At 47.6% G+C, this 21,511-nt stretch overlaps 6 protein-coding genes across 6 annotated transcripts, besides 10 other annotated features; 4 read left to right on the top strand and 2 right to left on the bottom strand.

Annotated features, from left to right (window-relative positions):
• Positions 1-220: 220 nt before the first annotated feature.
• Positions 221-5,361, top strand: PVX_082830 (hypothetical protein, conserved; the record flags this gene model as incomplete). Its single annotated transcript, XM_001614115.1, has 20 exons — positions 221-241; positions 337-489; positions 621-678; positions 802-873; positions 986-1,056; positions 1,192-1,266; positions 1,398-1,449; positions 1,635-1,708; positions 1,844-1,960; positions 2,080-2,153; positions 2,359-2,451; positions 2,599-2,674; positions 2,789-2,887; positions 3,021-3,161; positions 3,274-3,339; positions 3,484-3,531; positions 3,715-3,808; positions 3,968-4,018; positions 4,217-4,284; positions 4,452-5,361. 20 exons carry the CDS (start codon positions 221-223, stop codon positions 4,518-4,520), a joined length of 1,572 nt encoding a protein of 523 aa, XP_001614165.1. The 3' UTR covers positions 4,521-5,361.
• Positions 1,757-1,785: a microsatellite.
• Positions 2,181-2,219: a microsatellite.
• Positions 5,253-5,279: a microsatellite.
• A 980-nt stretch (positions 5,362-6,341) lies between the features above and the next one.
• Positions 6,342-8,381, top strand: PVX_082835 (26S proteasome non-ATPase regulatory subunit 3, putative; the record flags this gene model as incomplete). Its single annotated transcript, XM_001614116.1, has 2 exons — positions 6,342-7,553; positions 7,817-8,381. 2 exons carry the CDS (start codon positions 6,342-6,344, stop codon positions 8,162-8,164), a joined length of 1,560 nt encoding a protein of 519 aa, XP_001614166.1. The 3' UTR covers positions 8,165-8,381.
• Positions 6,976-6,997: a microsatellite.
• A 677-nt stretch (positions 8,382-9,058) lies between the features above and the next one.
• PVX_082840 (60S ribosomal protein L6, putative) lies at positions 9,059-10,149 on the bottom strand. Its single transcript, XM_001614117.1, has one exon. The coding sequence runs from the start codon at positions 9,895-9,897 to the stop codon at positions 9,202-9,204; it is 696 nt and encodes a 231-aa protein (XP_001614167.1). The 5' UTR covers positions 9,898-10,149; the 3' UTR covers positions 9,059-9,201.
• Positions 9,883-9,905: a microsatellite.
• Positions 10,150-10,213: 64 nt separating the features above from the next.
• Positions 10,214-10,251: a microsatellite.
• A 1,916-nt stretch (positions 10,252-12,167) lies between these two features.
• Positions 12,168-12,195: a microsatellite.
• Positions 12,196-12,572: 377 nt separating this feature from the next.
• On the top strand, positions 12,573-15,390 carry PVX_082845 (elongation factor 1-gamma, putative). Its single transcript, XM_001614118.1, has 2 exons — positions 12,573-13,192; positions 13,544-15,390. Exons 1-2 carry the CDS (start codon positions 13,184-13,186, stop codon positions 14,768-14,770), a joined length of 1,236 nt encoding a protein of 411 aa, XP_001614168.1. The 5' UTR covers positions 12,573-13,183; the 3' UTR covers positions 14,771-15,390.
• Positions 14,158-14,224: a microsatellite.
• Positions 14,914-14,943: a microsatellite.
• Positions 15,391-15,452: 62 nt separating the features above from the next.
• Positions 15,453-18,331, bottom strand: PVX_082850 (hypothetical protein, conserved; the record flags this gene model as incomplete). The annotated part of the gene is made up of 8 exons (XM_001614119.1): positions 17,466-18,331; positions 17,135-17,268; positions 16,878-16,946; positions 16,647-16,724; positions 16,370-16,483; positions 16,146-16,227; positions 15,810-15,971; positions 15,453-15,697 (listed from the first exon to the last, which is right to left on the bottom strand). Exons 1-8 carry the CDS (start codon positions 17,944-17,946, stop codon positions 15,453-15,455), a joined length of 1,365 nt encoding a protein of 454 aa, XP_001614169.1. The 5' UTR covers positions 17,947-18,331.
• A 943-nt stretch (positions 18,332-19,274) lies between these two features.
• On the top strand, positions 19,275-21,431 carry PVX_082855 (hypothetical protein, conserved; the record flags this gene model as incomplete). The annotated part of the gene is made up of 1 exon (XM_001614120.1): positions 19,275-21,431. The coding sequence occupies one exon, from the start codon at positions 19,275-19,277 to the stop codon at positions 21,429-21,431; it is 2,157 nt and encodes a 718-aa protein (XP_001614170.1).
• Positions 20,066-20,094: a microsatellite.
• Positions 21,432-21,511: the final 80 nt, after the last annotated feature.

Below are 21,511 nucleotides of genomic sequence, written 5' to 3'. Positions count from 1 at the left end.
AGGAACAAACTGGGGTTGCAAAAATATTTCTTGTGCACATCGTGGTGAAAAAAAAAAATAAATAAATAAACGAGTATACGGTTGTCTTCTGATGGATTTGCTTACCGCCTGCACTTTGACCGCTTTAATTTTGGTTAGCTAACTGTGCCTTTCTCCACGTGGGGTTAGGATAATCACCTGAAGGAGCCCCACACATGCGTGTTCACGCAGTTGAATAACTATGTTTGTTGCAATCGTCTGCGTAACGCTTAGTAACCCGTGGAGGGGAGGACCCCCTTATGGTCGCTACCAACCCAATGGGACAAACAGCTAGCCAATTTTTTTTTTTTTTTTCAGTTAATATTCACATCATGCGGGGCGTTTTACAGACATTTCGTGAAGGCAGACGAGTCGACTTTCCTAGCGGCGGCAACTTTTGTTCTGTCCCTCAGCACAAGTTTCATCCTCGTCTTGTTCATACCAGTGGATATATACCTGGTGTCTAATGGGGTAACTACTTCCTCTTAAATAAGGAGAAAAGAAGGGGCAGGCTAAAAGCGTGCCACTTTGTTTGCACCTGTTTGGGGCAACTTTCGTACATTTGTTGCTCACCCCCTCTTTGTCTACGGCCATTCTTTCAGGACGTGGAAATCTCAAACTTGGAAATAACCCAAAGGCTCGTGTCCAAGTTCTACCACTGTAAGTCTTCCCCCCTAGCAGCGCTGGCGATCCTGGCAGCACTAGCAGTAGGGGCACTTTTTGGCGAACTGCTCACGTTTGCCTTCCTAGGATCATTAAAATGGCCCTTCCCCCCTCATGCAGCCATTTTCTGGGTCTTAATTTTCGAAGCCTACGTCCTCGTTCCGTTCTCCTACTTCTACGTGAAGAATAAACGTACTGATAGGAGTGCACACTTATGCGGCACGCACATATATGTACATGCTTGCATGCATAGGTGCCTTATATGTGTGATTTTTTTTTTTTTTTTTTTTTTTCACCTGGGCAGGCTCCTACCGCAACGAATTCGATGACAACATAGTGCCGTGCGAAAATGTGATTGAGTCTTTAAAAAAAACGGTAAAAATGAGGGGAGGGAATGACCGTCCCAGGTGGACGTCCCACAGTCGGCAGCAAAACAATCGGAAGCACAATAATCGCAGCACAACAGTCGCCTGCACAACACACGCTCGCCTAACTTTCACCCCCCCGCAGATATACTTTATATGCCTCCTAGTGGCGCTGTCCATAATTGGCCTCATTTACAGACCTGGCCACAAACTCGCAATGGTGCGGCTGAGCGGACCTGCGTTTTTGCAAGTCTATGCAGATTGAGAATACGTATTCGTGTTTGCTTATTCAACCCTAATTATATCACCTTTTGTTTTTTTCTTCCTCTTTTCTGATGAATTACCAAACAGGAAAAGGGAAAGGAACTGGAGTACATTTCGGACCTCCTCGACATGAAACACAGTTAGGAAGCGAACGTTTAAAAAAAAAAAAAAAAAAAAAAAAAAAATACAAATAAAAGAATAGACGGATGGAATAATGAGTTACGCGAAGGGGGACAAAACTAATAGCCTTTCATTATTAAGTGTTGCTTAATGGCAAATCCCTGGTGACGAAAAACTTCTCCAATTTTTCGACCCCTTTTGCAGCGGGGGAGTCGGCCATCTTATTTCTGATGGGGTGCGTTGTCCTCATTGGCGTTTCCTTTTGGGTCACCTACACGGTAATTGAGGGGTGGGGGCAGAGAGTCAAACAGATGCCCACCCAGTTGAGCCACCACTCAGTTGAGCCATCACTCGGATAAGTGTTCTCCTGGGTTATCCTCCACGTCGTTCGTGTCGCTCCCCTCCCCCCGCAGAGCTACGGCATCGCCTGCCTGCCCCTCTCATTTCTGCAACAGAAAAACATCGAGCATGATAAGAAGGAGATAGAGGCTCGCTTTGCAAATTTGAAGGAGAAGGAAATGGTGATAAAGGTAAGCGCCACTGGTGTGGAGGGCGCCATCACTCTAGGGTATCACTCTGGGGATGCCACTCTGGGGCTATTACTCTATGGCTACTGCGAAATGCCTTATTCCCCCTCCCCCCACCGCAGCATAAATACAGAGCGCCCAGCGAAATACGTGGGAGCGACAAGTATGAAATTCTGAGGATAGAGAAAATGCAGAGGTGAGTCTTTACACGCCTACATGGGGGTATCTTTAGTGCGCCTACCTGTAGGGTAGCTACTAACAAACGGGGAGACATCCTAATATATGTCTGTAAAGGAGGAGCTCCCCGAATTGTTCCCTCTCTAGAGTGGTTCTCCTCGTAGGGAGATGCCATCCAAAGATTCCCCAAACGTGTAGACATGCCGCTATTCCCACCCTCACAGGGCCCTGAGCAGATACAACTACAAACTGCAAGAGATCGAGAAGACGTCCGAGTCGTGGCTATCTTATGTCATAGGGATTGTGCTGACCTTCAGGTTTTGCAAAAAAAAATGGGGAAAGCTTCTGCGCGTGCATACATGGGAGTAGCTCCATGCGAAGCGGCACTACGGCACGCTGCTCTACGTCAAGCGGCACTACGTCAAGCAGCACTACGCCACGCTGCACTATGCCACTCCCCACAGGGTTATAACCGGGCTGGTATTTCTAACCTTCTCATTTGTAATTTACATATCATTGCTCGCCTCGATAACGGATAAGGTAAAAGAGAGGAGTAGTCCCCCGCGTCGAGAGCGAAGGGACTCCCCAAGAAGCTCTGCCATGTGAACACACTGACAGGGAGAAGCTCACATTTTCTTTTCTCCCCACCTGCAGTATTTCAATTCCGTCTGTGCCTACAAGTGCGGTTTTGTGCTGGAGAAAATAAACACCATTTTTAATTTGCTGGACTCTTCTCTGCTCCTGTTCTCTCGGGTTAGTTCCCCTTTAGCGAGGGACCACCACTGGGTGCAGAGAAACGGAGGGTAGCCCATCCCTCCAAAGGCATAGAAGAGGCCAAACCATGCACATAAGTACATAGCCACTTCACTTCCCCCCCCCTGCGTAGCTCTTCCCGCTGGATATTTTCCTCATTGCAAGTTTGGCCATATATATCTTCTGTTGCTCTCTGTACGGAATTGTGAATGTTGGGATTCGCGTTTGTTTCATCCCGCTTTATAAGCTGAAGACGCGGCGCTCTTCCCCCGAGGTAATCCTCTCAATCGATCATTGTCTGCTTCGTCAGCGCTAGTGCTAGCGGTGATGTCGGCTGCAGAGCTGCACCTTCCTCACCGCTTATCTTTTTCCCCCTCCCGAGTTAGACCATGCTTGTCCTGTGCTTCGTGATTATCCACATCATCTTGGTGCTCATAATGACGCTATTGACGGTAAGGTGGACAGAGGAGCTGGGGGGCCACCGGAAGGGGAGCCTGCCCCCGTTCGGTGGTCTCCACATGGGAGGTCTCAACATGGACGTTCCGCACACGCGTCTCCTCTTCTTGACCTTCCCTTCGTGCTTCCCCCCCCCGCAGATTGCCCCCAACTACATAACGTATGGAATACAAAGGATACGAATAAACGTACGTAATAGAAAGAGAGATAAAAAAAAAAAAAAAAAAAAAAGGAAAGTTGCACCTCCGCGTGGATGAGCGAATTGAGCCATTCTGCATTTCACCACTTAGTACATTTCGCACATTCAGTGCGACTCCTATAGAACGAGAAAAAAAAAAAAAAAAAAAAAAAACGCGTTTCCATTTTAGCAGGACCCCCTGGCGTTTATTAAGTGCTCCCTAAAGACGGACAAGAATGTTTGCAAGATGTCCGTGCTGTCCGTATTTTTTAATAAAATATTTTTTGGTAAGAGGGGCTAAGAAATCGAGGCGAGGAAATCGAAGAGAGGAAATCGAGCGCCATCGTTCGAACCGCGTCAATGTGTGTGCTCATGTCTGCATAAGCGGACGTACCAAAGGGCACTCGTGGTTGTGACGTTTCTAATTTTATTTTATTTTCCCTCAGGGATACCATACTTTGCAAACAGCTACTTCTTCTCCAACTGGATGTTCATACGTACGTAACGAGGAGCGGGCCGAGGAGCCAAACGATGAACGAACCGATGGGTCTACCGATGGGCGGGGAATTTCCTCCCCCCATTCTTGTGTTCCTCGCCCTGGCTGACTGTGCCCACACCTGAGTGTACCCTTGCCTTGCCCGTAATTCCACCATAATGGTCTTTCTAAACGCTTCCCCCCTTTTGCCACCCCTCAGTGATGTACTCCCTTTCATTCGTCTATCGAATTTTCTTCAAGCGGATCAGCTACCTGGACAGCCTAGACGTACGCGCGGAAATGATCGCGGCGGGGTGCTCAGAGGGGGAGAACCATCAGCACAGCTACATAAGCGGCCATGTGCTTCGCCTTGTCTGCTTTGCTCCCCGTGCACCGACCCAGTTGACTCTTTCAAATTTTTTTTTTTTTTTTTTTTTTTTTTTCCCCTTTGTTAGGAGCTAAGTCTAAGCAAGGAGAGCCTAGATGAGCACATGAACCTTCTTCCACTGGAGAAATTAACCTGAGATTGGCTGAGATGTGTCCTCGTGGGTACACTCACGCGGGTACGCACTCGCGGGATCTGCAGTTGGAAGTGCACACCGCTTGATCAGCTCGTGCACCTGTTTTTTGGCGATTCGATATGCCCTGAGAAGTGGGCGAGCCTTTCACCGGCGTCCCCTCTTTGCCGCCTCACACGGCGCGGTGATGAGTACCGCATTGAGGAGCTCCCTCATTCGACTGTTTTGTTTGATTTGGGTTGTGCCGGAATGGGCACACAGGGGTGCCCCTTACGTTGCCGCAGGGATGTCCCTTCATGGCACTGGTCGCACACGTCCTCTTTTCCAATGTGCCTACCTCCACCCCCTTTGACATCGCTCTGAGAGCCCCTACCATAGGAGCTAATGTTCTCTCCCCTTTTGAATTAATTTTTTTTTTAAAAAAAAAACACTGCAATTATTTTGTAAATTGTTTCGTACATTTAAGAATTACCATTTGGTGAAGACAGTTATGTGGGAGGGATACCCTTCCCCCCTTTTTTGCTTTTGCGAAGAGGGTACCCCATCAGGGGTTGCACCTGCTTACCTCGGGAAAGTAACCCCACAGTATAGCCATAACTCTCTATAGGGAGAGAGCGGCACAAAATTAATCATATAAAGAAAAAGGTCCCACGTCAGTAGGTTTAAATCGCCCTATATTAATAAAGCCAGTTTATCCCTTCCCGAATGTGTATCCTTTTTTTTTTTTTTCTTTCCTGTTGCAGATTCGTCGAGGGAGAACAAATAATGGTTCGTCGCATTTGCCTTTCCCATTTATGCTGATGAGCGGGTGGAGGTGTTCACACCACCAAGCTGAATTGTTTTAATTGTTTCTTTTTTATTTATTTTTTTTTTTTGCCAAAGCGGTTAAGGCTATTTTCTCCCGGTAAAAGAGAACAAACACATGCATGATAACCCGCGCGTGGTCACCTCGGCGATGTACTCCCTTAGCGCGTTGACCAAATTGGGCGGGGGCTGAAATCTTTACACGCACGGGGCATACGCGCACAGATGGGGGCACACGATAAAATAAAAAAATAAAATGAAGGCAAAAATAAGGGTAAAAATAAGGGCAAAAATAAGGATGAAAAAAAAATAATAGTGCGAAGCGACCCATGCTTGGCCTTCAAAAGGAGGGAAGCCCAATTTCGCCGCGAAAACGTAAGGTATTTTTTTCCCCATTTCGGAAGTGAGATCCCTCTTCTCTGCTGCGTTACCCTCGCGCTTCCTCATTTGTGTCAACGCCAAGCGCACCGCGTGTTTATCCCCCGCACAGATTTTTCAAATGTAAAGGAATTTTTTTTTTGCCAAACGAGAGGTTAATCGTTAATCACTGTGTAACCATTTCGACGTGTTATCCCCGTTCGGTTTTTAAAGCCATCCTGTTTAGACCTCCGCGCGGGTGAAGTTCCTCATGGGCACCCCTGCTGAGAATCACCTCCACCGAGCGAGTAACCCACGTGTAGGTGTAAGTAGCTCCAACTGACGAAGCGACCCTGTTGCGTTTTTTTTTACGTGCAAGTTCGTAGCGTTGTTACCGAGTGGAAGGGGCACCCCCCCAAGTAAGGTACTCAACTAAATTGGTAATTGCGCTAAAGGAGGGGGAGAAGAGGATTCGCCGGGGAAGGTGCCCCTCGGGTGGTCGGTGCTGCAGTGGATCGTGCCCATCGCCCATCGTCCCTCCTTTACTCGTGCGTGTATGTGCTGGTCCCCCCAGTGAGACAAAAAAAAAGGGGCAGTAATAAGGTACTTGTGTTTGGCGCACACCGTCTCCCCGCCTCGCCGCCACACCGCCGCTGCACCGCCGACATGAAGGAGAAGCACAAGAAGGTCGAGTACGCGGATGAGGCGGACAAGGAGGCGAAGGGGGAGGCCGCCAAGGAAACAGCGGCGAAGGAAACAGCGGCGAAAGAGGACGGAAGCACTATATTTGTGAATAACCTCCTAACGAGCATTAACAACATTAACAGCGCAATCGTTTACAAGGACAACCGGTACATCCTGCGAATGCTCAAGTATATTAAATGCATGCGGCTGAGCATAAAAAACGAAAGCGCCACACTCATGCCGATTATGATCAGCCTGATTAGCAAAACGTTTAAGGAGGGCTACCCAATTTACGAAATACTAGCCAAGTACATAGACGAATTTAGAGAGCTGCCAAAGGAAGTCCCCGATTTTTTAAATATAAACGAAAAAACGTATACGCATGCAGCTCCAGAGATAGAGGTCTTCTTCTACATAATGGTACTGCTCTACCTGCTGGATAATAAATGCTACAATGAAGCAATGGATCTCTCCACCGTCATTGTAAATAGGATTACCAAATTGAATAGAAGATCGCTAGACTGTATGAATGCAAAGGTGTATTTTTATTTCTCGTGGGTCCACGAATTAGGTGGGAAACTCTCTCAAGTTAGGCAGAAGCTGCTCTACATATATAGAAATGCATGCCTTCATAGAGACATCATGACGCAGACAGTAGTCCTGAATTTAATCCTAAGGGATTATTTAAAACATAACCTGTACGATTTGGCGGTGAAATTTGTAAGCAAGACGTCCTTTCCGGAAAACTCCTCATCAAATGCACAGCACGCTAGGTACCTATACTACATTGGCAAGATCCTAGCCATCCAGCTAGACTACAGTGAGGCACATAGCAAAATTACCCAGGCTATTAGGAAAGCTCCACAGAACATCCAAAGTGCAAAGGGGTTCAAATTAGAAGCCACCAAAATGGAAATCATAGTAGAATTGCTCATGGGAGATATACCCGATAGATCCCTCTTCAGCAACAAAATTATGAGGAACAAGCTCATCCCGTATAAGCACGTAGTCACAGCCGTTCGCAATGGAGACATAAACAGATTTGCCAAAGTCATGAATGACTATAACCAGTTGTTCATGCGTGATGGGGTCTACCTGCTCATAAAGCGCATCCACCACAATGTGATTAAGACGGCCCTCCGCATCATCAACCTTTCCTACTCCCGGATTTCGATCGTAAGTGTGGGCTCCCCGGTTGGCGGCGTCCCTCGGTTAGCGGCGTCCCTCGGTTAGCGGCGTCCCTCGGTTAGCGGCGTCCCTCGGTTAGCGGCGTCCCTCAGTTAGCGGCGTCCCTCGGTTAGCGGCGTCCCTCAGTTAGCGGCGTGCCCCAGTTAGCGGCGTGCCCCAGTTAGCTGCTTCCCCCTGTTAGCGGCGTGCCCCCCATTCGCCGCCTCTCTGCTCTCGCGGCCTCTCTGCCCTCGCCGCCTCGCTGCTCACACCGCTTCCCCCCCCCACAGAGCGACATCGGGAAGAAGATCGGCGTGGAGTCCCCCCTGGACATCGTGGGCATCACGGCCAAGGCCATCCACGACGGAGTCATCGAAGCCACCATCGACTACGACAACCTCTACGTGGAATCAAAGTCAAACAGCGACGTCTACATAACGAGTGATCCCATGAAAACCTTCCACAAGCGAATAGCCTTCTGCTTGCAGCTCTACTCAGATGCAGTTAAGGCGATGCAATATCCAGACGAAAATGAAAAAAAGGAAAATGAGGAGGCCAAGGAAAGGAAGATCAGACAGCAGGAGGAGCTGGCGCAGGCCGAGGAGGGGGACCTCGGAGACGACAACGATTTGTTGTAAAAAGGGTTTTTTCCTGTCGAACTGAGATATGCCCCCTGCCTGCAGTTGTGTTGGCGTTTTAATATACACTTCATGGGTGTGCCCATTTTTTTTTTTTTTTTCCTTCCCTTTTTTTTAAAAAAGTGTTGCCCCTTTGGTGTAACCTCCCTCTCCAGTGCGTATCACTCTATAATGTGATTATGCACAGTAGCGTACGTAGGTGTGCCCCTGCACGCACGCACCCGCAGAGGGGAAACGATTTTGCCGTAGCGAACTTTGCAGCAGAGTGGAAGTAGAGAGCGGCCCCTCGTTAATGGTCAACTGTTGGGGTCCACCGAAAGGTGATTCACCATAAAGCGATCCACCATAAAGCGATCCACCGAAAAGCGATCCACCGAAAAGCGATCCACCATAAAGCGATCCACCGAAAAGCGATCCACCATAAAGCGATCCACCGAAAGGCGATCCCCCGCGGGTTGCCCCTTTTCACTTCCCACTCCTGTGCGCGGCAGCATCTCTTTCCAAAGAAGTGACCAAAGAAGGGACGCTGGTCCGCTGCTCACATCGACTAGAAGCGCACTTCGCAGCAAGGGGTGTCATCACGCCCACCATGTGCGATCGCCGTGTCGAAAGGACACCTGGTTAGCTCCTCCCCCGGGGGGGCAGTCCGCTCAAGGGTGGCTCAATTGGGAGGAACCCACATTTACGCCGAGCCAGCTTCTTCGTTCAGGTAAACCCAGCTAGTGCCACCCTGTTCAGGGCTACCTATCCGTGCTCCTCTTAATCCGTCCCTTTTCACAACTTTAAGGGGAAGCACTGCACGCAAACGCCGCCACATACGCAGAGCCAAAATCGCATACAAAAACCTTCACGACGAATTTGCACGTTCATGCGATTGAGAGTTGAAGAAAAGGGGGGGGGTTCATATCGGGAGTGTGCACAGTGGAAAAAAAAAAAAAAAAAAAAAACTTAACAATTAGGCAATTGCACATACGTATATGTGCAGGTATATATACGTACCCGCGCAGAGGTAGTTATCGCGTACCCATGTGAGCCACTCAGAACTTCATTTTGTGCAGAGCCATATCGTTTCGCAGTGTAAATTTGGACTTCAAATACTCTGCAAAGATTTTGTTCTTGGCAATTTCATCCTTCAGTAGGGTGCCAATTTCCTTCTGGATTTTTTGCAACTGCTGCATCTTGGGGTCCTCCTTCATCAACTCCTTAATTTTGGTAATCACGTCATTCATGAAGAGGCCTTCATTCTTTTTGCTGAGAAGTTTCTTTTGCTTTTTTTTTATTTCCAAAGATTTAACAAAAGAATTATCTTCGATCTGTTCGGCCAGTTTGACAAATTCATCCTTCAGCCCTGCCATATTTTCAAATTTAAAAATGTTCGTGGATGTCACTACGACGTATCGTGGGTTAACTCTCTTTAAAGGGACCCCGTTTACTTCATACGGACCTACGACAGCTAACAGCCCTGAGGTTAATACCTTCGTAATTATGCATCTCTTTCCCATGTGTTTGCCTGACAATATAATTGCAACTTTTCCAACTTCGATCGACTTTCTCATTTTCCCCTGCACAATGTATTTCTTCTTTGACGCTAATTTCCTTCCATAGTATTTCTTCGCAATGGTTTTCTTGGCCTTAACTGGGATTAAAATTTTTTTCTTGCCCTTCACTCTGTAGTACTTGACTGTTTCTTCGCCCGCGGCCTTCTTCACCTTTCCCTTGTTGTCCTTCGCCATTTTGCCTTTCGCGCGTCAGATTTGGAGGAGAAATTTGGAGGGGCAGATTTGGAGCAGCAATTTTGGAGCAGCAAATTTGCAAAGCGTTACGGCATTTAAATAACTTTGCGAGGTTCTACTTACGCGTTGCCGCTCGGCAGGTGGAGAAAAGCAGATCTCTTTTCAGCTCGCGCAAAGTACGAATTGCGGGAGGAATACATGTACGCTTACGCGTGTACAATCGAGGGTACTTTGTTCAAATTCGCGAACGGAAAAAAAATAAAAAAAATAAATAAAATAAAAAAAAAATATATATATTATTCGATGATGTGAACACGTGCGTAAATATTATTTATCCGCTTGCTGCTTCTTAAAATATAACCTTTCAAAGTGCTTCTTCCTTTCGCGCATCATTTACAGTTGCTCGCACGTACTGTGAGCCCGACATACGTATGCATAAAACTTGTTAGCAATACTGTGAGGAAGAAAAATGAACGTTTTTTTTTTCTCTTTTTTCAAATGTAACGTGTAATGCCCAATCGGGTGGGTAATATTTTTTTTTTTTTTTTTTGCCCGTTTGCTAAAACTTTGTCAGCTTGGGAAGGAAGGTGATCGATACGGAAAAAAAAAGAAGCGTAGCCGGGGGTGCCGCATAACCAACGCGGAAGCGGTTCGTAAAATGGTATACCCACCAGATGGGGGGGAGCGCAGTACTGCCCATCACATACGTAATAATATATATTTGTACTGCTTATCGCACTGCAAGGCATCCCTTCCGCGCTTCTTTCCCATTTGCCACTTGGGCCTATTTATTTTGCCATGTGCACTTTTGCGTAAGCTTATTTTATATTTCGCCTTTGGCCACGCTGCAATGTTGTGCCGACCGCGCATACGAAGCACCCCACGCCGAATTTTTTTTTTTTTTCTGGGGGGATATGCAAAAATTATGCACGTAAATAAATGTACGTAAATATATATGCATGCATATTTATGCAATACACGTTGCAGTATGCTGCCCCCCCCTCGGTCAACACATGTCGGGTTTGCAACGGGGAGCGTTTTAAAGGGAGCACTCCAAAAGGGGGCTTCCACGAGGGAGGCGGATAACAAAATGGGCTCTCTACAAAAAGGCCTCTCAACAAAAAGGCCTCTCAACAAAAAGGCATCTCAACAAAAAGCGCAGTTACAATCTCTATTTTTTTTTTTTCCTTACATGTTGCATATGTAACTTATCAAAGAAAAAATAAAACCACTGCGCGCTTTCTCCGTGTCATTGCCACGTTGTAATGCTTCGAACGGATGTAACCCCCCTCCAGATAATTGGAAAAAGTAACGGCCCTTTCACCTCCCCAAGGTGTTCACAAATTTTCCCGTTCACAGTTCAACATACCATCGATGCGTACGTGCGCAGGTATATGTAGGCCCCCTCAAAATTACGTTAAGTAACTGAGTGGGAAGTCGCCTCACCAAATGTTCATATTTACACCCCTGCGATAATTGCGACCCGTCAATCATCCCCTTTGCATATGCAACAGTATGCGTAAGTTTCTGCAACTCGCACATGTTAAGAGAACAAAACCGTATGACTGTAAATGCGCGTATGCAAGTGAAAGGGAAAATTTTCTTTTCATTTTTGCATTTAAGGCTAATTTATGATGATCATTCTGTGAAACATTGGTGTTTATCCCCTTTGTGAGAATAAAAAGTGCCGCCAAAGAGAGGGGGAAAATGCTGTGGTGCAGTTCATTTTTTATCGAAGGTTTTTTTTCCCCGTGCACTTTCTGTTTTGAACGAAGAACGAAAACGCGATTGCGTCGTCCCGCGAGCAACTTTCATGGATAGGTGTAGGAAACTGCGTTGTTGCTAACCCTTTTTGTTCTCTTTCATTTCATTAAAAGGGAAAGGGATCTCACCATCCGTACAAGTAATATAATATAATGCGATGCGGTATCCACATATGTCACACACCCAGGAGGAGCTCGCAACGAATGCCATGTGATGTTGCATACGTACGAGGGGTAGCCACGTACGCCGCGGAATTTTTTTTTTTTTTTTTTGGCTATCCCCCTGAACGGCAAACATTTTGCACACACCCTTTTGTAAAAAATGGTGATAATGGTTAAGGGACGAAGCAGCATAACGGGCATTTTCGTGTGTGTGTGATTTCTCCTTTTCGCGTATTATGATAACACCAGGGTGAGTTGCCACAATTTTCTCATTCGCACAATTTGGCCTTTGCGCACGGGTTACAATTGTGGAGAAAAAATTATGAACGGGTCAGGTAAAAAAAAATTTCATTTGGCTAACAAATTGGTAAGAGCTGCTACCCATTTGGTTGGGAGTTTTCCTCTCCATGGATGGGACAACTTAGAAAGGGCAAAAAAGCACATGCAACGATGACCATTTTGTGAAAAAATCACTCGGTGGTGCTTATAATGTGTACATATTGGGGAAGGTGGCACATGTTTATGGGGCATAACTTTTCTCCCCCAGGGTTAAGGTCAGCGAAAGGGCGCACCAACACAACTACCACCACTTGCACAATTTCACTTCGTCACATGTTTATCCCCCTGCCACAGCAGTTCAAAATATTCGCACATCGGTAACACGCTCACGTTTGCCACATGCTGCTTTGCAAAAGTGCGAACGGGTTTTCCTTCCGCTAATTGTTCCACCCTTACGGCTTTGCGAAGAGAACATATAAACATACCGTATGCATGATGAATGTCCCATTTTTTGCAAATTAAAGTGGAAAGTCATATGAACGAAGCCAATATGAAAAAGAAAAAATATAATACTTTCATATTAGGGCAAAAATAACCCGTAACGAAATGTGCCCCTTCCGCAAGTGGAGATTTACCCGTACAGTACAAGTTCGCTCGCCCGGCTGTTCGCTCACTCGGCTGTTCGACCGGTCGACCGATCACCCATTATTATGAGAATTTTTTTTTTTTTTTTTTTTGAACAAATAAAGAGCCTCCGTTGACATACCCGCTGATCATTTTTTAAAGGATAAAAAGGATAAAAATATTTTGACAAAAGTTAACTCCCCCAATTTGGTATCCCCCCCTGTATATATTCACAAAGCAAAAGAGTTAATCAGTAGTTTTACTTGAAGCGTGACCTGAGCCCCCGCGAATTTGGCCATTCCTCGTCGAGGCAACCAAGCCATTATAATAAGCAGTGTATTTATTGTGCAAACTCGCATAAACGTATTTTTACGCACGTTCGTACATTGCGTGTATTATACATTCGTACGTTTGAGCCCCCCGAAGGACCACCACCCCCACAGCAAAGCTGACAGAAAATGGATTTCGTAAGGAGAAAAAAAAAAAGAAGCAAAAACAAAAGAGATTTGCGCATGGCGCGTCGCAAGTGGCGTACGCAGCAAAAGTGTGACATATGATCTGACATGTGAAAGGGAGAACAAATTAATAAAAAAGAGAGTTGTCACTGCAGTGGTGCCGCCAAGCTGTTCCCCCGTTGCACATCACCGCTGGTGCGCGACGTATGCAAGGTGGTACATACGCACTGGGGAAGTAGCTTCCCAGCGCACTGATAGGAGAATGTCCCATTTGGGCGGACAGTCGAACCGCTCACCAAATGGTGCTTCCCCAGAACAGTATGCTGGTCACTTTGTTTACCTGCTTCCCCCCCCCCCCTGTAGAAACTCCTAGCCCCGAAGAACGACATAAGGTCGCTGAAAGTCCAAGTGGTTGCCTCCTTCTGCAACGTCAAGCTGAACATCCCCCAGTTCGAAATCGGGAAGGATGACAAGACGCAGGAGTTCCTGAATTACTCTCCCCTGGGAAGACTGCCCGTTTTAGTAACCTCCAGTGGAAGCCTCTTCGAAAGTAATGCCATTAGTAAGTACCTATGCAACATAAGGAGGGAGAATAACCTCCTAGGAAAGGGAGCCTTTGAGGAGGCACAAGTGAACATGTGGGTAGACTTTAATACCTACGAATTGGAAATCCCAGTCTGTTGCTACATTAGCAATAAGTCAAACGAAAAGTCCCTAAAGCATATACAAGAAACGTTTGCCTGTTTGAATAATCACCTCTTGCTAAACCAGTTTATGGTGGGGAATGGAATCACCCTAGCGGATATATTCATCTGTGTCATTATAAACTTTGCAATGAAATCGGAGAAAATGGATGAGGGGTTTTTAAAAAAATATGTAAATTTATTTCGCCTGTACAACACGATAAGCAATCAGAAGCAGTTCAAGTACGTGTTTGCCAGTCAGCAGGCGGCAGCCAAAAAGGGAGGTGCCCAAGAGAAGAATGCGCAGAAAAATGCAAACGAGAAGAAGAAGGATAAAGGTAGCAAAAAGAAAGAAGACAAGCATGGTGACGACGATGAATGCGAGTTATTAAGTGATGAACCGACTGAAAAGAAACCCAAGAAAACGAATCCACTCGATTTATTACCCCCATCCTCCTTCTCCCTTGATGAGTGGAAATACAAGTTTAGTAACGAAAAGGATCTCCTCAACGTCGCCATGCCTCATTTCTGGAAGACGTATGATGCAAGTGGTTTCTCCCTATACTATATGAAATATGACAAGCTGGAAGATGAATGTCAAATATCCTTTGTCGCTTGTAACATGGCTGGTGGGTTTTTGCAAAGGTTAGATAACAACTTTTCTAAATACTCCTTTGCTGTGATCACTGTGCTGGGTGAAAACAAGGACTACGACATCGAGGGGGTGTGGCTGTTCAGGGGCACCGAAATTCCTTTCGAGATGAAGGACCACCCGTCGTTCGAGTACCACGTGTTTAAAAAGCTGGATGTCAATAACAGCGCGGATAAGCAGATTGTGGAGGACTACTGGTGCTCGAAGGAGTCCGTCGCCGCGCGTCCCCTCGTCGACCGCAAGGTTTGGAAGTGACGCGCCGGGGTGGTCGGCGGTAGCCAGCGGTAACGAGCGGTAACAAGCGGTAACAAGCGGTAACCTGTGTCCACCTTCGTCTGCCAGCGGTAACCCGCACCTACCTTCGTCTGCGTGCGTCTACGTGCGTCCAAACCGCGTACCATTTCATGACAACGTTTGCGCCATGTGTGCGTCTCTATCGCTACCACGCCGTGTGCAGGCGGTGTGCACGGGGTTTGCACACGACGCCCCCCCAGAACCAAAGCGAAAACGCGAAAAGACAAAACTGAGCAGATGTTAAATCATCGAATAGCGGATTTGCTGCCGTTTTGAAAGGTCACAAGGAATGCGCCGTTCAAAATGGTTAGCGGCGGAATGGGGGAGAGGAGGATATTAGGAGCGCCACGTTGCTCTCCCCCCCTCGATGCTAACCACCTCCCGTTCGTATAAGCAAACGCAAAATTACACTCGTGCAAGAATTAAAAAGTATTCAAAATGGGTTTGGTTAGTACAAGGGAGCATATGACGCGCCCCCCTCACGGGTGTAACTATATAAATGCTGATGTCCACTCCGGCATCTTCACACGTAACCAATTTTGTGAGGCGTAAGGGGGTGACTTTGTGATGCATAACGGGGCGGCACGCCAAGTAGGCCCCGTTCCCTCTTCCCTCTTCCCTCTTCCCTCTTCCCGCCCCCCCGCTAGTCTATTTCAAAGTACTTTTCATTTTTAAACGCCTTGTGGTAGTCAACGGACAGGTCAGGGAAGGACCACACCTTCTGCTTGTTGTCACCAAACAGGGTTTTTATTAAATTAATGATGTCCAGTTGGTTTACCTCTTTTTGCTTCTCCGCAGTTTGTTCCTTCGAGTCCATAATGACTATGGCGTCGTTCAGCAGTTCTGCCTCTACGCCGTCTGCCCGTTTTTCGAAGCCGTCTTTTTTCGCTGCGGGGGGGGTAGCGGTGGATAGGCAATTGGGTGTAGCGGTGGGCACGTAAGTGGGTGTCACAGCGCAGCCCTTCCCGCTGTGCCGACTACACATCTCGCGCAGACTTACCGCTCGTCTTCTTACTCTTCGCGCGCGTCGAGTCCAGCGCCTTCCCGAGTGTGCCTGAGTTGTTCCCGGCCTCGCCCAACGGTGCCGTGTCCGAATTCTTGGCCGCTTCAGCGTCTTCCACTTTGACGAAATTGCCGCGGCAGTACGAGGAGTGCCTTCTCCCTTGGCGGCGCGGCGGAAAGGAAGGCAAGCAAATGAGTACACATATAGAAGAATGCACTGATAGGCAAAGAAGCATATAAATGGACACGCGAGAAAACACTTCTTCCCTTTTAGAGTGCCCCTTCTCCCCACGGCGGGACCCCTTCTTTTTCCCATTTTTTTTGCTCAACTTACACCACTTTTCCTTGGGCCCGGGGGGCCTATTCATAGACCTTTTGACGTACCCAAAGTGGGGAGGGTAAGTTCTGCAGACGCCCTTTTTTTTTAGGCGGGGAAGCAAAATTGGCAAACTTGTCACATCGTTGTGGTGCACAAGGCCACTCTGCTACCCTGAGATTCGCTCAGGCGAAGTAGACCCCTCCTCTCCATTCGGACGAGGGGACTCCCCCCTGCCTAACCGTGCACCGCCAGACGTGGTTCCTGTAAAAGTTCACCTCCTTGTGAAAGCTGTGGTATATGGTGATGCACAGCCCCGTCGCTTTGTTGATTCGGTACATGTGCTTTTTGAATTCCTGCCAAGGGGCCGTCGGGAAAAAGAGGAAGCGAGTAAGTGGGTAAGAAAGTAGATACGTAGGTAAGAACGCTCTTTCCTTCTGCTCGCTTCTCTTCAGCTTGGTTATCTTGGCAAAAAAAAAAAAAAAAGAAACGCGCTGCCAAACGGGGAACAACACTCACCGGTCCGTGCCCATCGTGTCGAGAGTTGCTTCTCGTTAGAAAGAGGAACGCGTGAATCATTTCGTGCAGTAGGGTCTCCTGCGGGGTGAGCATTTTACTATGTGTTGTGTCGAAACGGATCACACTAGAAGGGGGGGAAATTAGACCAGCACGGGGGGGTCCACACATGTGTCTACGCATGTCCGCAAGAACTACACATCTGAGAGTAGTACGCTCACACTGCATGCCCACCCGGTACTCCTTTATCTTCCGCAGCTTCAAAAGCGGGAGGGATAGCCGAATGCAGCAGTAGCCTGATTTCTGGGAAGGTAAGAAGTAAGTGGGAAAAAAACGGCCAAAGAGGGGAAGAGCCGCGCACAGAAGGGAGACACCCCCCCAAGGGGAATACTCCCCTGTGGGAACAGCGGTCTGCATTTAAAATGGACCTATTCGTGGAGCGCCATCCACATTATCACCAGGCGCGATGGCCCTCTCCCAACGGCACGCACCTTAAATATGCATATCCCCGCGCATAGCTTCATTTTGTTGCTCCACTTCACCTGCACGGACTTCAATTTGCTAAAAAAATACTTCTCGTTGTATTCCTCGAAGAGTTGCAGAAGGTCTGGAAATTCGGTGTCCTCTATTGGGAAAAAAAAAAAAAAAAAAAAAAAAATACCCATTTGGTCATTTTGCCCCATTACAAGTGGTCCCACCGTTATGGTCAACTAAGCGGCATTTCTTCCCCTACTCCCTCGTAAGAAGAGATGGCGCCACAATGCGCTGCCCACGGGGGGAGACATAGCAAAAGCAGCAGATGGACATCGCGTGAAGGCCTACTCGACTCGTCGTACACGATGGCATCCTCCACGCATTCCACCTCCGAATTATCCCACAACGGCGTGATGGTGTTTTTCCCCCTTTTTTTTTTGTTCCTCTTTTTTGGCGTGTTTTCCTTTTTATTATAAACCACCTTATCCCCCCCGACGGAGCTGTCCGAGTCTGAGTCGATACGAATGGAGCTCAGCTGCTTTATCACTTCCAACGTTTCAGAATCTTCTTCCTCCACTTCTGCGTCTACGCAGGAGGGACGTTCTCCTTGGCCCGCTCCCCTATCACTTGCATGCACATCGGGGAGGGGAAATCCCTCGTTGTGTTTTATTCCCTCTTGGGCTGTGGACAAGCAATTTCGTTCAGAGCTCCCATCCTGGTGGACGCAGACATCATCGTTTGGAGTTAAAGATTTCTGTCTTCTCTTTTTCCCGCTCTTCTCTAGGTACTCGCTCTCGACGGAAGTTAGCTTGTTCAGTCCGTCGTTCATTTTGGGGGGCAGCTACTTGGGGGGCAGCTACTTGGAGAGCCGCTATTCGCAGTGCCGCTGTTTTATTTGTTTATTTTTTTTTCTCTCCCCCCCTTAATCGTCAGTAATAAGGAGTACAAGTTATTTCCTTTTTTTTTTTTATTTCCCTTTTTGCATCCCTCTGTGGAGAGAACCTCCGCCAGGGTAATGTCCAGTGCGCGCTTCTTCCTTTTTTGGGGGTGGAACTACTTAACTATGCCGAGACACGAATCGGTTTGTGTTCCCCAATCTCTTTGCGCATTTTGCTAGAGCCTCACTGCAGCAGCAGTTGATGATAGTCCTCTACATCCTCTCACTTGGCCACGATTCCTTTCTCCTTTCTCCTTTGCTTTTCTTTTCTTTCTCCATTTTTTTACCCCTCGCGGGTTGGCATACTCAGCGCAGCACGCGAAAAAAGAGGAGTCTAATTTTTTTTTTTTTTTTTTTTTTTTAAAATGATGCACAGGTATATGTTGAGCAGCGTGTCGGGATGGTCACCAAAGTAGACGCATCGTAGGGGAGACGTCTAGATCCTTTTCATCTGCTCCCCTCCCATGGAGGGGCCTTTAAACGAATGCCTACCCGCGGTGGGTTCTTCTCGCCCATGCGTGTAACGGGTATACGGGGTTGAAAAGGGTCCTCCCGTCTGTGCTCACTGGTAACAATATGCACATGCGTATGAGGAGTTGCACCTAGGCGATCTCCCCCCAGGGACACATTCACCGAGTGGTATCCATTTTAGTGAAAAGGGAAATTGGCAGTTGCTGCCCCGTGTTGAGCAGTTCATCCACAGAATGTGGTGCACCCCGTTTTTTCCGCTCCCCTGTAGGGTGCATAAAACGAACCGGTCCTTCATTATCCTGGTAAATGCGAAAAGAAGGAAAAAAAAAAAATTGCAAGTCAGTGCATGAACGGAAGAGCCCAAAACGACGTGATGGAATTCCTTTAAAGTGATACTCCTTTTTTGCGAGCAGGCGAAATGGGGATTTTTTTTTTTTTTCCCCTTCCACAGCAGCGAACATATTCATAAGGTGACGTAGCTTATTAAGCGGAGCAGCGGATAGGGCAAACTGCATAGCAGCACAATGGGCTTCACCTCCTGTGGACCTCCCCCTCCACGCGGTTAAGCGGTACACCCATCAAGGCCTCATTTAAAAGCCTATTTCTTCAAAATGGTGGTAGATTACGCGGCACACGTTAAGTAGGTGTAATAATTGTTCCGCCCCACCTTGTATGCTCCAGTTTTCCTGTAGAGCATGCTGGTTAAGGGGCTTCTTCTTCACCACTACCATTCCCACCTTACCAACAGAATGATAATCAAAACGTTGGCAGAGGCAAAGCAGCTTCTTCGCCCCAAGTCGCTATGCATAGACTTCATTCTGCATCCCCCCCCGAAGAAGCATTACAGTACCAACGTGGCTTCCCCCCTGTGGCGCTGTTTAAGAGGCCCCCATAGCAGAGACAAAAGGAGGAGCACCCACACACGTAGTGCTCTGCATTTGAAAAATGAATCTGCACCCAACCTGTTCGAAGAAGAATTGAGCAATATATTTAAAGAGTACCCCCTATCGACTCAAAAAAACAGACAGATTGACGATGAGGAAATAATTATAACAGATGAGGAGAGAGACGAACTGAAGCGAATCGGTAACGTTGTGAAGCTGGATGAGTCCACCTACGGAGTGGTGCTCCAAATTAATAAGCACAGCGTGGTGCTGGGTAGGGTGAGGAATGGCAAGTTGAAGGACAGCCAAGCGGAGGCAGAAGAAAATCCCACGCAACTTCTCTCTAAAAATGACGAAACAAATGTGTATACCCCTTTCGAGTACCTCCATCACCTCCTATCAAAGGAGCCAACCGATCAGCTAAACATATTTAGGGGTAGGGTTAAGGAGAGCTACCATCGGAGGGTAGCCATCAAGCAGCTGCACACCAATTTACTGCTCATAGACCTATTCAACAGGATAAACTACGGGCAGAAGGTGTGCATTTCTGGAGAGAGGGACGCAGGAAGGAGGGAAGTGATCCTCTCTATCCTGCATGAAAATTTGCTGGCCAACTTGGTTCACAAAAATGAGCACTTTTTTATCATTTGCTCGAATGGCCCCAAGTCGGAGACGCTGGGGCTGTTCCGCGACCTGCACGGGTGGTTAGCAGGGGGGTGCCACTCGTTAAGCGGTTTGTCAAGCGGTTTGTCGGGCGGCTTGTCTGGTGACCTTCCGGGTGACCTTCCGGGGGGGTTGCCGCGCGACCTGCCGCACAACCTGCCACCCGCCCGAGAGCTGTACTCCAAGAACTACTCCCTCGACGGAGTGAAGCTGCCTAACGACGTGCTGCTGATACGCACCCTCCCCCAAGGGGCGTCCAAGGTGGCCACCTACATCTCGCCACTCCTCCCCCTCTATAATTTGGAGGAGTACAAAAGGAGGTACAAAAATATTGTGCTTATACTTTACGACGTGGAGACGTATGGTGAAGTTTGTTCCGAACTGCAAAAGGAGATGGGGATATTCGTGCGGAATTACGAGCAGCAAATAGGGGAGGCGTTCCGGGGAAGATCCCCTGCGAGTGTGCCCATAATCCAGGCAGCTCTACCACTGTCTGTGCACACCATCCTTTCGAAATACATGGCGGTGTCGAAATATCCCCACTATGTGGGAGAAGTGCCGGGGGAGGACCCCCCCGGGGCAGAGCCCATACAAAGGGAATGCACAAATAATGTGAGTGGGGAGACACCCCCCAGGAAGAGTCACAGGGGTGGGGCCAAATCTGCCCCAAATTGCAAATACGGCGATGCGCTGCTACAGATGGGGGACAAAAGAGGAAGAAATGAAAGCAGCACAACGGGCAGCGTCACCACCATCTGCTTCTTCACCAAAGGGGAGCAAAGCAACCCAGTCACCGACTACGCACTGTCGTTAAGCGAAAACAACATGCACTTGTTGAGGGGCAATTTTGACGTCCACCCAGATTTCAAGCTAAACCAAGCCATCCAAGGGGTCAACGTGGAGCAAAATAAAATTTGGGAAATCATTAAAGAAGAAATAAAAAAAATATACGAACGAAAAAATGAACTTACAACATTAAATGAAAATAAAAAAAAATACAAAGTCTTTATTGACCATTGGGAACAGGAAGATCTCATTCATTATAATAACATTCATTGCATTTTGACGTGTGCAAATTGTTATGTGTCCTCTCTTTGCTCCTTTCAAATGGTCGTTTTTTTTAAAATTTTGTTACAATATAATTTTACGAACGCGGCAATATCAACGAAGAGTGTGCATTCCTTTTTTCTGCAGTTTTTGCATTTTTATTTGTCCAATAAGAAGTACTTTTCCCTCCTGCGCGATGCGTATTATGAGCAGCTGCACTCGTTCAGTCGCCTGGAGAATGCCCGCGTTTTTCTCCGCAAGATGGACGTCGTTTTACGCTGCCTGCGCCCTCCCTTCCGCTACGTTGCGTAGCCCACGACGTGGATCTGCTGCCCGCCTTCGTTGCACAGCCGACCGGTCCTCTGCGAATGGGTGCGCACAGACTTCATATA

This window comes from Plasmodium vivax, chromosome 12, assembly GCF_000002415.2.
Source record: "Plasmodium vivax chromosome 12, whole genome shotgun sequence".
NCBI classification, from domain to species: Eukaryota; Apicomplexa; class Aconoidasida; order Haemosporida; family Plasmodiidae; genus Plasmodium; species Plasmodium vivax.
Note: the sequence above shows the minus strand (reverse complement) of the source record. Positions and strands in the feature narration are given on the sequence as shown.